Source organism: Rhinolophus ferrumequinum, chromosome 11 (assembly GCF_004115265.2).
Source record: "Rhinolophus ferrumequinum isolate MPI-CBG mRhiFer1 chromosome 11, mRhiFer1_v1.p, whole genome shotgun sequence".
Taxonomy (NCBI): domain Eukaryota; kingdom Metazoa; phylum Chordata; class Mammalia; order Chiroptera; family Rhinolophidae; genus Rhinolophus; species Rhinolophus ferrumequinum.
The window spans coordinates 16965388-16980606 of record NC_046294.1 but is presented as its reverse complement, the minus strand read 5'-3'; the positions used below and the strand labels follow the sequence as shown (position 1 = coordinate 16980606).

Below are 15219 nucleotides of genomic sequence, written 5' to 3'. Positions count from 1 at the left end.
GGTTCGGCTATTGTTATGTTAGTCAAGTTAGGTTGAGAGACATTATTTGGCCCACATTTGAATCAGAGTTGTGTAAGTTATACAGTAATGGGATTCTATTGTGCTTGGTCCTTGCAGTATACTTAATAAAAAAATAAAATAAAAAATGATCCCATAAGTAGTAAGTCCAGTTAAGAAACTTCACATAACTCAGAAGTGAATTGTTCATCTCATAGAATTAGTCTTAATGTTTTGAGTCTACTACTTTGAGTATTAGAGAATTAAATGGTGATTTGGAACTCATTAAACTTCTGTATTTGCCCTTATTTTCCAGTCTGTTTAAAGCATAAAAGTAGTGGAAAGGAAAGAATGACAGCTTGTTTGTTTTTACCTGGCTTCTGTTATACCTGATCAGAACTTTCCCTGGTGGAGCTTCTTCCAATGTCATGCTCTTAAGAATCGAATTGATTCTCTCATATATAATCTGTACAGCTCCTAAATCTCTATACGTCACAGTGTAATAAGCAGTAAGATTTTTGTGACCAGATATAATCAGGCAGCTGATTTGACACCAAGTGGTAGAAAATAATCCTCTCTAAAGCAAAGTTTCTGTAGTTTTTCCCCAAATCTGTAAACCAAGGAGCTAGAGTGTGAGAACAAGGTACTGTGGCCCTTGCTTTTAACCTTCTTTTTAGGCAGAGTCAAAGGAAAAGGTAAAAAGGAGGATTCTAGAAAGACTTGGACTGTTAGTGGAACTAACACCACCTTTGTGGAGGGAAATAGAATTGTTAAATATGTAAAGCTTTATAGTAGATAATTATGTATCTTTTTTGACATGTGAAAAGTTAGTTCAACACACCATTTACTCTCAGGCTAGTTGTATTTAAGGGAAGAATTGCGCATCCATCTTTTTGCCCCCAAGTTTTAAAACAATAGTATTTCTCCAGCCCCATTATTCTTGAACTTGTGCTACAGTGATTGTATGTTAAAAGTAAAAAACCTGGCAATTATTACTGAGAAGCAGAAAATCAATGCATGTAAGTGGGTTTCAAATCACAATTTTGAAGTTCTGTAACTTTTCTGGTAACTGGCATTTCTGTAACTGGTATTAAAAAATATTAAGATCCCTCCAGCGAACACTGAATGAGTTGAAAGAATATCAAAAGCAGCATGACCACTACCTGAGACAGCAGGAGATCCTAGAAAAGCATAAGCTGATTCAGGAGGAGCAAATCTTAAGAAATATCATCCATGAGACACAGATGGCAAAAGAGGCACAATTAGGTAAGTACTGATTCCAAATAATTGCAGACAAGTTAGGAAATACACTTCTAGTGTGTTTTACTTTCATAACTTTGATATAGCCATAAAGCAGTACAAAGTTGTCTTTATGACATCCTTTGATCTTAAAATCAAGAGTCGTCACAGTGGGTATACCAGCAGGCTTGAGGAGCTGGTTTGGTCCCTGTAGCTTTTTTTTTAAATTCACATTTTAAAGTAAAAGTCAAATCTTTTCGATCCTAGTCTTAACAATGGTTGTTTGCCCTCTGTGGTCTACATTGATGCTCCTCCAGTTTTAACATGCATGTCAATCTCCTGGGGATCTTGTTAAAATGCAGATTATGATTTAGTAGGTCTGAGGTGGGGCCTGAGATTCTGTATTTCTAACAAGCTCCCATTTGTTTCCTGTTGCTGCTGGTCTGAAAACACACTGTAACTGGACCCTACACCAAGTAAAACAAGCCAGACACACCCTAGAAAAAAAGCATCCGCCCTCTTCAGTCAACACTGGCAATAAGGCTGAATAGCCTTTCTTTCTTGCTCCCTTAAAAACAAGTTTTATTTTAGAAGTAAGATTTTCGATTAGAATTTATCTCAAGCAGGAATTCTTAACCGAGGTCAATGGATTAGTTTCAGGGAATTCTGAAATCCTCCCCAAAATTAGATGCACAATTGTATATGTGCACAATTTTTTTTCTGGGAAGAGGATATATAGCACTTATTAAAATCTCTTACAGTCTGTGATCTAAAAGTAGAACCAGCAGTCTAAAGGAATTTGGATTGACAGGAGATCAGTGATTTGGTTATAACCAGAATGTTTCATTTCTAATTAAAGGGAGCAGATCTGACAGCTTGACACAAAATAATAAATTAATAAAATCCTTTTTATTATACCTTTCTCTCTTGATAAATATATTGATCTGGAAAGCGTCTTAACCTTTGACCCTTAGCTGTGACCATTCACAGTTCATTTTACGATCCACCTAACAAGTTTTCTTTGCTATTTTGAATGTAAGGAGTATGTTGAGTCCTGGGGATTATTTAGTGCTCCATCTGTTCTGAAATGCGACCAGAGCTCTTATATATAAATTTGAAACAGGATTATGAAGTACATAAAGCAAAATCTCTCCAGACAGATGGCTAGAAGTCTCTTAAAACAGTGTGATCAATAGATTTTTACAATCACAGAATGTAATTGCCCGAAGATATCTTAGCGATTATCTCGTGGAGCCCCTTTGTATTATAGGTAGAGAAACCAAGGCTTTTTTAGAATGATTTAATTTAATCATTAATGAGTGTTCCCCTGTATAAATGCCCCCTGTGTAATTACTCTGCCAGGCTCTGAAGAATACAGGGTTGAAACTAAATGCTGTAGACTAAGAAAATCATCTTGGCATTGCTGATCTTTCTCATCAGTTGTAATTTCCTTTCTTGTGCCAGGCAATCATCAGATATGCCGTCTGGTCAACCAGCAGCATAGTTTACATTGCCAGTGGGACCAACCTGTGCGCTACCATCGTGGAGATATCTTTGAAAATGTGGACTATGTTCAGGTTCTTTTTCTCGGTTTCTTGTAGATCTTACAAACTTTTGCATATCTAAGAGTAATATCGTTTCCCTCCCTCTCCCGCCCTTGTTGTTCCTTGTATATTTGATCCCTAAAATTTGTGACTGTCATTTAAGGTTTTGAGTATCTTATGTTTATGAAGTCATATTTTATAGAAAGTACCCAATTTCTCCATGAATGACATTTCTGTTTCCCAAAGAATATTCATCATGTTCATTCCTCTTTCTCATGTCTTTTTCTACCATGTCCCGTCCTGGTCCCATTCTTTTATCTAACAACATTTCAGAAATATACAAGAACTATGGTATCTCGTGAGACTATCAAACACTGTTTTACTTGGTTTGGAGGAAGGCTATGTATATTTGGAATTAATTGTTCAATAGTCTATAATGCCTAATGATAGCTATGTTAAACTCAACACTTTCTTAAGTCCCCTTGCTTCTGTCGACAACACACCAATTTTATAGAGTAGTGATCATTTTAGGGGAGTGAAGTAATGAGCCAAACCTCTAAATCAGCTAGTCATTAAACCTAAAAGAGATTAAATCATAGAAAGGAAAACAGTCCAATAGCATAGTTGATTGAAAATTGCTAACTATGCGTTATCTGTGAGAAAATGCTATTGGGCATAGTTCTGAGAATTAAAAGATCTGATTGTTTTATTACTGACGTGCTCTCTAATGTCTTACTGATTTTGAGTATTCGCTAAATGTTTTCGGGGTAAGTTAAATCTTAGTCACAACTCCTTTCCCACTTCCAGTTTGATTGTAAACTTTTCTTTTCATTTTCTAGTTTGGTGAGGATTCATCAACTTCCAGTATGATGTCTGTGAACTTTGAGGTTCAGGCAAATCAGAGTGATATTAGTGATTTGGTCAAGTCTTCTCCAGTAGCGCATTCTATTCTCTGGATCTGGGGCAGGGACTCTGATGCATATAGGGTAAGTTAACAGATGGAATATTCTCAAACAGGCAAGCTCTTTTAAAGCAGTAGCCCTCAACCTCACTGATTGATATGGCCCCTATCAGTGTTCAGCTTAGTTCAGCACACTTATTAAACGTCTATTACTGGAAGTCATTCTGCTAGGTAGTAAATAAGTAAGGCCCAGAATCTGCCTTGCGTTCTTCCCAGTCACGAAGAGCAGCTAGCCTTCCTGATTTCAATTCAAGCTCTGAGCTCTGAGTATAATTACCATCCCTAACAAGTTTCTCAACTTGACCTCAGTGTATGCTTGTATATACGTCTGTTTAATCAGCATTCTTTTATTGAGCTCCCAACTGTGGACCAGGCTGGTGCAATGAATATAGCACACTAATTCCTGCTCTGCTGGGGCTTACATTCTAGCAGAAGATACAGACAGTAAACAAGTTAATAAAGATGCATTTCTCAGCTAGCTAAGAACTAATTGTATATTGGCCAATGGAAATACCAAGGTATGAGGACAGAGACCAGGTATTTTTTATTCACTGGTAAATTTTCAGAATGCAATTGTTTTTATTCTAACAGAATTAATATACCTACTTAGATTTAATTAGGTGTACTGTAAATTCCCCAGAGTTGATAGCTTCAAGATATAAGTTTACTGGGGCCGGCCTGGTGGCTCAGGCGGTTGGACCTCCATGCTCCTAACTCCGAAGGCTGCCGGTTCGATTCCCACATGGGCCAGTGGGCTCTCAACCACAAGGTTGCCAGTTCGATTCCTTGAGTCCCACAAGCGATGGTGGGCAGCGCCCCCTGCAACTAAAATTGAACACGGCACCTTGAGCTAAGCTGCCTCCCAGATGGCTCAGTTGGTTGGAGTGCGGGCTCTCAAGCACAGGGTTGCCAGTTCGATTCCTTGAGTCCCGCAAGGGATGGTGGGCTGCGCCCCCTGCAACTAGCAACGGCAACTGGACCTGGAGCTGAGCTATGCCCTCCACAACTAAGACTGAAAGGACAACAACTTGACTTGGGAAAAAAGTCCTGGAAGTACACACTGTTCCCCAATAAAGTCCTGTGCCCCTTCCCCAATAAAATCTTTAAAAAAAAAAAAAACATATAAGTTTACTAAGCCTCTGGTACGTGTTATTTATATTTAGAAAAAATGAACATTTTACAAATCAAAAAACAAGAGTTAAACTTTGGCATTGGCAAAGAAAAGGTCTTAGTTCGGGGAAAAATCATTTTCTGTGCCAGTTTTAAAAGCTTATGTTCAGCTACAATTCACAGACTTCACGTTAAATTGGCTTAAACCAAAAAAAATTCGCCTTATATTAGAAGAAGTCCAGAGATAGGGCATGCTTTGGGCTTGGTTGATTCAGTGACCCACGGATGTCATTAGTGACCCATTTCTTTCCTGTCCTTAAATTTGCCGTCACAGTATTAGTTTCATCTTAAAGCTTGTCTTCCTCATGGTCATGAGATGACAGCTCGCAGCAACTAGAGCAGCATGGTTTTGGTCCCTTTGTGGCATAAGAAACTAAGACTGGCTTTTCTTTCCCAGACGCCCCAAGCCAGCCTCTCCTCGTGTCTCATTGGCTCACCCGACCTTGGCCTGCCCGGCCCTCAACCAGTCTTATGATAAAGCAGGTGCAGTTACTGACTTAGACTCAAACTCTGCAGTAGAAGGAACATTATAGAATCAACCAGTGTCTACATTTATCTTAAAATACTAAATTGTTTAATTATCCCAGTATATTTATGTTCTTGTAGAAGTGCATGTAGCATGTTGAAATACTGACTCCAACGACATTTAAGAGACACTTTCTTCCTTTATTAGGACAAGCAGGATATTCTGTGGCCTAAAAGAGCAGATTGTTCGGAAAGCTACCCGAGGGTCCCCACTGGTGGAGAATTGCCCACGTATTTTCTACCCCCGGAAAACAAAGGACTCAGGCAAGTGCTGGTGGATTTGGCAAAGCACTTGATTCTGACTGATTGGCATCTGACGGTTCTTTGAGAGCACCAGCCTTGGACTTGAAAGGTTAAGTCTTTATCTTGACATCACCCAAACTTTGAAAATACGAATCTTGTTCCTTTTTCTTGTGCCAGGATCCACGAACTCAACAGTGATGATTATTCTTCCGAAGAGGAGGCCCAAACCCCTGACTGTTCCGTAACTGACTTCAGAAAAAGCCAGACTCTGTCCTACTTAGTCAAAGAATTAGAGGTCCGCATGGATCTGAAAGCCAAAATGCCAGACGACCATGCACGAAAAGTAAGGCTCCCTTAGGCTGGTGTTTATTGCCGTCCGTTCCGGGTGACTTCACAAGCCCCTTAGGTGGAACAAAAGCCTGGTAGAAGGCAGTGGTTGAGCTTTAAGTTTATAAAACTGAAGGATAGAGTTAAAGACCTGGTGAACACCTTAAGAAGTCAGTCACACCATTGAAAGAGTGCTCGGGAAGTGTTCTTCCCGGCTGCGGTTCACTTAGGCCACCCAAGCGCTGTCCATCTCTCTCACTAAGAAGGTGACAAAGCTGAGTAACACAGAATTCTCCACTTACCTAACAGAGGCCATTCTAACCACTTGGGGTTGCATCCTCCAAACCTCCAGAAGGTCCTATTTAAAAGCTTGAAGATTCTTTCACTGGCCTTATCAGCCCTGCTTTGGACTTATACAAGGTCCTCATGAAATTTGTATTGATTTGCTAACCTCTTTGCAAACATTATAAATTAAGTTCTGTTACGTTGTTTCCTTTAATCCTGTTGGTTATGTATAACTAGGAGTGCTTTATTATAAGTATAAATTCTATATTTCATACCATTCCAAAGATACAAATGAAAAAAATTACCTTTTTATAAAGAAAACAGACTGTCACAACAAACTTTTTTAAAATTTAATTTAAAAACTGTAAACAGTTATTACTTTCACTCAACAAACATTTACTGAGGCAGAAAACATGTGCCCGGCAGTGTTTTGCATGCTGGGAATACAAAGATAAATAGACTGGGGTCCCTGCCTGAGAGTGTTCTCAGTTACATGCATGCTGCAAGAACGTGAAGTAGATTCATTGAGGATTTGGTGCTTTTCCAGCTAGCAGGTACTTTTATTGCATCAGGTACCGCATGCTGTGGTCTTCTGAACAGTTTCTCCATTGGTTCTGGACACTTAGGTTGACTCTAATGGGGTGTGGTAGATCACCTTAGTATGTCTATGGGGTATGTGTCTTTTCGTGGTTATAGGAAACTAGGGCATACATGTGAGCAGGTCAGCACCTGTTGGTATGTCAATGACCTCGTGTTACATGATTATAAATATCTATTCAAAATAGCTGTTCCTGAGGAGCTCACATAGAGACTGCTGTCTGTAGAAATTCTTTTCAAATGTCTTCCTATTATTTTCAATTGAGTCAGTCTTCCTTTTGATGTTTTCAGATTTTGCTTTCCCGTATTAATAACTATACTATCCCAGAAGAAGAAATTGGGTCTTTCTTATTTCATGCTATTAATAAGGTGAGCCATACCTCAGACATCTGAAATTTAAATGCTTAGTAATTGTAATTAAAAATTAAAATGCACATATTAAAAATCCTTTTCTGAACAAGTACTGTATTCTTGTGTTAACGGACGTGTTTTGGGGTTTTTCAGCCAAACGCTCCTATCTGGCTGATACTCAATGAAGCCGGACTCTACTGGAGAGCAGTGGGAAATAGCACTTTCGCTATTGCTTGTCTTCAGAGGGCTTTGAATTTGGCTCCACTTCAATACCAGGACATCCCTCTTGTGAACTTGGCCAACCTTTTGATCCACTATGGCCTTCATCTGGATGCCACTAAGCTGCTACTTCAGGCTTTGGCCATCAATAGCTCTGAGGTGAGCTTTTATGTTTCTGTGTAGCTACATACACCATGTGGGCAGAACTCAAATAAGAGTAGAATTTGCATATTTTGAGAGGGCATAAAACAGATTTTGTTTTGTTTTCTTTTTGATGTGTTCATTGCTTTATTTTTAAATGAGTGAAATTTATAATTATACGGTTAATTTTTCAGAAACTTACGTACATTTAAATAAGAATCACATAGCTGCTAAAGATATACTGCCACGTTTTTATGTCAGTCTGATCTGGTTTATACTTTATCCTACTCATCGCAACATGCACACTACTTAATACGATGCTGTTTTACAACTTTAATTTATAGGTATTTGTATACCAACCAGGCCAGATCACAGTTCAAAGATTGTTCTGATAAGAATAGACAGGTAGATTGATATTTAAGCCCTGAACCTCCCCCATGCAGTCCGTGGAGTTAACATCGCTGCTTTGCTGTTAATTAGTCTATTTCATAGTTTCTAAGGTACCACTTTTCTTTTCATATACTAACATCTCTGAAACAAGAATGCATGTCCCAATTGATGACATCTTAGGTTTGATGAAATACAGTTATAATAAATACAAAATTAAATTGCTTCTATACCTAGTGTCTAAATGTTTGTAAGTTTTATATCCAGAGAAACTTTTAGAAAGAGTGTGCATGAATGGTTTCAGTTTTATTTGAAGTAATGAGAAGAAAATATTGCCTGTTAAGCGTGTCCTTTGAAATATACAAATTCACACCTGGATTTTAAGCAAAAGTTTACAATCGCTATGCTATACCCTAGGTCAAGTTACTAAAGACGTTCCTCAAATATGTCTCACATTTACTGTCTGCCAGGTGTGGGTACAGTGGGAACAGATGCTATGTAAGGGAGGCGATGAAGCAGGCACCCAGATGGAGTGCTCAGTGCAGCTGTATTTGCTTTCTACTGCCACCAGCCAAGGCAATTAGGCAGTGTTCTTCTGAAGGAAAAAAAGTTCCTTTACAGATTAGTTGCCTCTCTATATTTGAATGTTAAACTAAAATTTCAGTTGTTAAAAACTGTGGTACTACAACAAGCATAAAAAGATAAATCAATGGATCAGGGTAAACACCCCCCAAATAAACTTCAATCAGCACTCCACCCCCCAACTGTCAGCATTTGGAGGTATTTTCTTGTAAGCTTTTCTTCTATGTAAGTATTTCATAGTGTTGCAACTCTACTGTCCTGGTGATCTTTAAAACTTATTATATAAAAATAATTTATTACTACGTAGTTTTTATAGCCATCAAGGTAAGTGGTTATATAAAGGTTCAATGAACTGGTGGATCACAGCTTACTCTCTAATGTTGGGTGTTTAGGTTACTGATAGTGCATTACCAATGTGGTTTCCTGCATAAGACCTTTTCTGTATTCCAGATAATTTTATTAATAAAGATTGCTAGCACTGGAATTACTAAGTCAATAAGAGAATGAACATTTTGATGGCAGTGATACAAAATGCAAATAGTCCACCAAAAGATTTGGACTAATATATATTGCCATAAGATCTAAAAATATTATTTCACCTGTATCTTCACCAGAATTAAAATAACTGCTAACTTTTATTCATTGTTTGCTAGAGCCAGGTGTCATACTGAGCACTGTACATGTAATAACTCATTTGATCCTCACAACAACCCTACAAGCTAAAATCTACCCAGTTGATAGATTAAAAAAACTCAGAGATTTACCAAAAGTCAGAGTTTGGATTTGAACTCAGGGAGATGGACCACAGAGCTCACACCTTTAGTTGTGTCTCACTGCCTCTGAATTTACATTTGTAAAACAAGTTTACTTTAGAAAAATTCACTTCTCTATTGCAACATAAATTTCTTTATCTTTTAATTGTATTTTAAACGTAAAATTTCATATGTGCATTTTGCTCATTTTGTTAGAATTTCATTTTTTTATTTTATATGAACTCTTTATACAATAAAGTCTTTAACTCCATCTGTCATATGTTAAAAATATTTTCTCTTTGCCTTTGTATCATAGCTTTTTAAAATTACCTTTAAATTTGTCCATCTTTTCTCTTTGATTTCTATTGTTAGATGTAAGGTGTCCTCATGAGAAAAAAATCAGTTCTAATTTGTGTTCTTTATGACTGGTTTAAATATTAATAGTTAACTCTCAAACATACAAAGATCTTTTCCTATGTTGTCTTCTAGATGTTTTATAGTTTTACGTTTTACATTTAGGTTTATGATCCATTTCAAGTTAAATTTTCTTTATGATGTGAGGTAGGGATCAAAGTTCATTCATCAAACTTCCTGTCCATAATAGATACCCTAGATACCCAGTTGTTCCAGCACCGTCTTGAGAGCACTATTCTTTTCCTGTTCTATTACGTATCACCTTTGCTCTGAACTCCAGACTCCTTTATCCAGGAGTTTACTTGACATCTCTACTTGGATATCTAAAGCACACTCTAAAACTAAAGGCCAAAACTAAGCTCCTTAACATTGTTCTAATTTGTCTTCTCTGGCTTCCCCATTTGAGGAAATGCCAGTAACTCAGTTCAAAAACTTAGAGCCATTCTTTATACCTTTCTTCTTCTCTCACGGCAATTTCAGTTGATTAGCTAACCTGCTGATTCTATTTTCAAAATATACCTAGGATTTTAGAATTTCACTATTTATCATCATCTCCACTGCTGTCTGATCCAGACCACCATTATCTTTTATCAGAATTATTCCAGTAGCCTCCTAACTAGCTTCTCTGTTTTTGCCCTCTGTCTCCCTACGGTCTATTCACAATACAGCAACCAGTGAGAATCTTACAAAAAATCAGATGTCATCTCTGTTCACATCCCTCGATGGTTCACCATGTGACTCACAGTAAAAGATAAGAATTGATAATGGCGTAGAAGGTCCTACATGACCTGTTTTTTTTTTGACCTCATCTCCATGGGATCGATCATTCCTTTGCTTATTCTATTCTAGCCTCACATGCCTCTTTGCAGTTCCTTGAACATGCTAGCCAAGCTCCCACCTCAGGGCCTTTGCACTTTCCATTCTCTCTGCATGGAATACTTCACCCCTCCAAGAGTCTTCATAGCTTGCTCCTTCATCTCCTTAAAATCTTTTACAAACTCTAACTTCTCAGTACGTCCTTCCATTACTACTCTATTTAAAATGGCACTCCCTTCCCCACTGTAGGACTACTGATGTCTATTCCCTGCCGTACTTTTCTCTATCACATCTTCACAATTGTGTGACACTAGACTATAAGGTCCACAAAAGCAGGAATTTATCTCTTATTTTCTGCTGTATCCCCAGTTTTTAAAACAGTGTCTGAAACATTCGTGAATATTCAGTAATTATTTTCTGGATGAATTGATGAAAATTCATCTTTTTTTTCAAAATACTTACTAGTTTGTCTCAATACAAGATATTTGCACAGCCATCATTCTGATCATAGGGATAGTTACAACATTTTGTTTCTGTATGCAAAATATAAGGACACTTTTGAAATCAAAGTATAGGATTTAATTTTGTATTTGGATGTAAACCACTAGATTTACATCTGAGAGCTACCTGGATTAGGCCTCTTTAATCTGGAATGTTTTGTACACCGTGGCTTATTTATAGTGAGACAGTTTGGATGACCTAATAGCCTGAATCAAAAGCAAGTAGTCGGATAAATTATAGGTGTTGCTTTTCATAGGTATATATTGTGAATTTGAGAATAAAACGTTCTTAGATCTTTTAAAATATTTTTAATGATAAAGTAAGTGTGGAATAAATGGTTTGTACACAATCAAATGCAAAATACTATGTATTTCCACTAAAACAACCTAAACTCAATACTTTGGGCTGCTTATTAAAAAAAGCCTCAATAAACAATTGGAAATTAGAATACAAAAACTATAATAGCATCAAAAAAATCTGATATGTAGAAATAAATCTAAAGGAAGATGTTCAAGATTTCTAAACTGATTACAAAGCATTGCTAAGAGGAAGACGGCCTAAATAAGTGGAGATTCACATCGTGTTAATGCACTGGAAGATTCAATATTAAGATGTTAAGTTCTCTCCAAATTGATTTAGAGATTCAATTCAGTCCCAAACTCCCAGCATTTGCATGTATGTATGTGTATAAATTGGTAAGATGATTCTAAAATCTACATAGAAGTGCATCTAGAAAAACCAAAAATTTGGGGGATGAGGAGGAAAAAAAAAAGAGTTGGAAGGCTTACATTACTAGCTTTCAGGAGTTGGTGTAATTAAGTCAGTATGATATTGGCACAAGGATGCTCAAATATATCAACGGAACAACGATAGAGAAATTAGAAATAGGCCTGTATGTATGTCTTCACCTGATTTATGACAAAGGCACACCTGTAGTTCCATTGGTGGCGGGAGGACGTTTTGGTTTTTCAATAAGTAGTGCTGGTGTACTTGGATAGAGCTTGTGGAAAAGGAAATGAACCTTGATTCCTACCTCACGTCATACACAAAGTTAATTTGAGATGAATCATGTACCAAAATGTGAAAGATAAAGCAATAAAGCTTCTTGATGAAAACATAGGGAAAAGTCTTCATCACCTTACAGTAGGCAAAGATTTCAAAAAACACTAACTATAATTTTTTTTGGCTCTACTTAAGTTTAATACTTCAGAAAATATTAGAAGCAGTGAAAACAATTCTATTTCCTAAAAATACTTTTAATTTTCTTTCATTATGAATTTCTGTAATTTTTTTATTAGTTTCATGTGTACAAAACAACAGTGATTAGACATTTATACCCCTCACAAAGTGATAACCCACAAGTCCACTACCCATCTGACTCCATACATAGCTATTACAATACTACTGACTATTCCCTGTACTGTATGTTCCATTCCATGACTGTGTGTTTTTTTAATTATAATTGACATTCGGTATTATTTTATATTAGTTTCAGATATACAGTGTAGTAGTTAGGCATTTATATAATTTATGAAGTGATTCCCCCAATAAGTCTAGTCCTCATCTGACACTATACATAGTTTTTACAATATTATTGACTATATTCCCCATACTGTATTTCACATCCCCGTGACTGTTTTGTAACTACCAATTTATACTTCCTAATGCCTTCACCTTTCTCACCCATCCCCCCACACACCCTCCCTTATAGCAGCCAACACTAACTATAATTAAAGAAAAAATATATAAACTGAACTTCATTAAAATTAAGAATTCCTATTTATTGAAAAATACCATTAAGAGAGTAAAAATACAAGTGATAGAATAGACTGGGAGAAGATACTTGCAATAAACATTTCCAAAAAAGCTCATATATGTATATATATATGTACATATATATATACATAAAATGTACATATATAAAATATATATGTACATACATATATATAAAATTAACTCCTTCAAATCAGTAAGGAAAAGACAATCCAATTTTTTAAATGGAGAAAACAACAGGCACTTCAGAAATGAGGATATCCAAATGGCCAATAAGTACATGAAAAAATATTCACCATCATTACTAATTAGGGAAATGTAAATTAAAGCCACAGTGAGATGCCACTTCAGCATCTCACTAAAACAGCTATGTTAAATAGACTGACACTATCAAGTCAGTGAATGCTCTCATACTTGATGGTAGGAGTGTTGGCTTGTACATCCACTTTGGAAAACTATTTGGTTGTGTCTCCTAAAACTAAATATGCCCACCTTAAGACCCGCTGTTAACTATATACCCAAGGAAAATGAGTACATATGCCTATCAAAAGACATTTACAAGAATGTTGATAGTAGCTTTATTCATAATGGCCAAAAACTGGAGACAGTCCAGATCGCTGTCAGTAGGAGAATGGAAGAAGAAACTGTAGTATATTCACATGTTGAAACATTACACATCAGTTTAAAAAAAGAATGAACTACTGATACACAAAATATATTTAATTCCTTGAATCTTAGTTATTGTGTTTGTGAAAGAAGCTACAAAAGGGTACCTGTTGTATATACACATAGGAGAACATGCTGTTTAATTCCATGTATAAGAAGTTCATGAACAGGCAAAGCTAATCAATGGTGAAAGAAGTCACAACCTCACAACAGTGGTTACCTCTGGGGTTGGTGGGGTTGAGTTGCCCAAGGGAACTCCTGGAGTACTAGAAATGTTTTGAAACGTTTTATATGTTGAGATGAGTGGTGTTTACAGAGATATACATATATAAAAATTCATAGACCTGTGCACTTCAGGGTACATTACACACTATGTATTTTCTATTTCAGTAAAAAGGTAAAAGATAAATTTATATTTGTGTTATACAATTTAGAATTGGCCAATGTAAATAAAATGGACAGTTAGCCATTAATTTTTATGTGGTAACCAAAAGGAAAAAAAGCCAAAACACCTGCACTGTAAAGGTTTTGTAACTCAGAAAATATTAATTTATTAACATTTTGCTGATTTTTTTTTCCAGCCCCTGACCTTTCTGAGCCTGGGAAATGCTTACCTTGCTCTGAAGAATATCAGTGGGGCACTTGAGGCCTTTAGACAGGCTTTGAAATTAACTACCAAATGCCCAGAGTGTGAAAGCAGCCTGAAGTTGATTCGCTGTATGCAGTTTTATCCTTTTCTGTACAACATCACGTCTTCTGTTTGCAGTGGTAAGCAACTGTTCAGTGCTGGCAAAATAATGAGTTCAACCAGAATTCCTGTTCTGATCAACAGAACACAGATAATGAGTTGCTTCATTTTTCTCAAGGATTTTACATCACTAGTATAATTCTAGATACAGAGGAAGGAAGTTACTCATTACTTACTCTACAGATGCCTCCGGGTGTTAGGCTTGATTCTCTCCCAGAACCCTAATTGAGAAAGGCTGGCTGAAGTATGTTCATCTGGGATTGGTAGGCTGTGAGATTTTCTTTTCTCTCCGCCAAGTCTCAGACATTTTATAACGACCGATATTTATGGTAAAGGATATTTGTGTCCATGAATTCTGACTGTGTAATGAGAGTTGAAGCAGTTTTTCTAACCTCATTCACTAAAATACAGTCCCTTACTTTTCGGTGAAGGTGATGCAGACCTTTAATGCACCTTTAAAATAGTCACCGGACATTAAGTGGTATCTCTGCATTCTTCCACTTTCTCCCACAGCTACCGTGCATATATGTATATGCATAAGTCAATCCACCGGGGTCAGAAATGTTTGAGTTAATATCTAAACTATTATAAACTCATCAGTTAGAACTCTTTTGCTAAGATTTCCATGCTGTCTGGTTATTAACTTGTTTAACCTTCACTACAAGACAAAAGATGAGTTGGACTTGAATTACGAGGGGCGAGGTTTACGTACGAGTACGTGCGGATCCTCGGTAGCTGGCTGCTGCCGAGCACACAGTGAGTGTGCCATTCGTGTTTGGGTTTGATTGTAATGTTCAAGCAGGGGCCTATCCGTTCAGCCCCTTCACTTTCACTTCAGCTATTTAAAAAACAAAAACAAAACGACGCCCACTTGGCTAAGTGACTTGTCTTAAAAGATAGCAATAATTACTAGTAGATTTGGCACCCAAAACTGATTTTCATGATCCCTGTACTAGACGGCCTTAGGATTTCAATGCAGTG

General features: G+C 36.9%; 1 protein-coding gene across 5 annotated transcripts in view; it reads left to right on the top strand.

Moving 5' to 3' along the window:
• Positions 1 to 15219, top strand: part of TTC17 (tetratricopeptide repeat domain 17) — a 96266-nt gene that overhangs the window by 33343 nt on the left and 47704 nt on the right. For all 5 annotated transcript variants that reach the window (XM_033119570.1, XM_033119572.1, XM_033119569.1 and 2 more), the window contains exons 9-16: positions 1103 to 1263; positions 2701 to 2813; positions 3620 to 3766; positions 5585 to 5700; positions 5857 to 6022; positions 7180 to 7257; positions 7393 to 7617; positions 14072 to 14258. In XM_033119570.1, the coding sequence (XP_032975461.1) occupies positions 1103 to 1263; positions 2701 to 2813; positions 3620 to 3766; positions 5585 to 5700; positions 5857 to 6022; positions 7180 to 7257; positions 7393 to 7617; positions 14072 to 14258 (1193 nt within the window). The remainder of the gene's footprint in view (positions 1 to 1102; positions 1264 to 2700; positions 2814 to 3619; positions 3767 to 5584; positions 5701 to 5856; positions 6023 to 7179; positions 7258 to 7392; positions 7618 to 14071; positions 14259 to 15219) is intronic.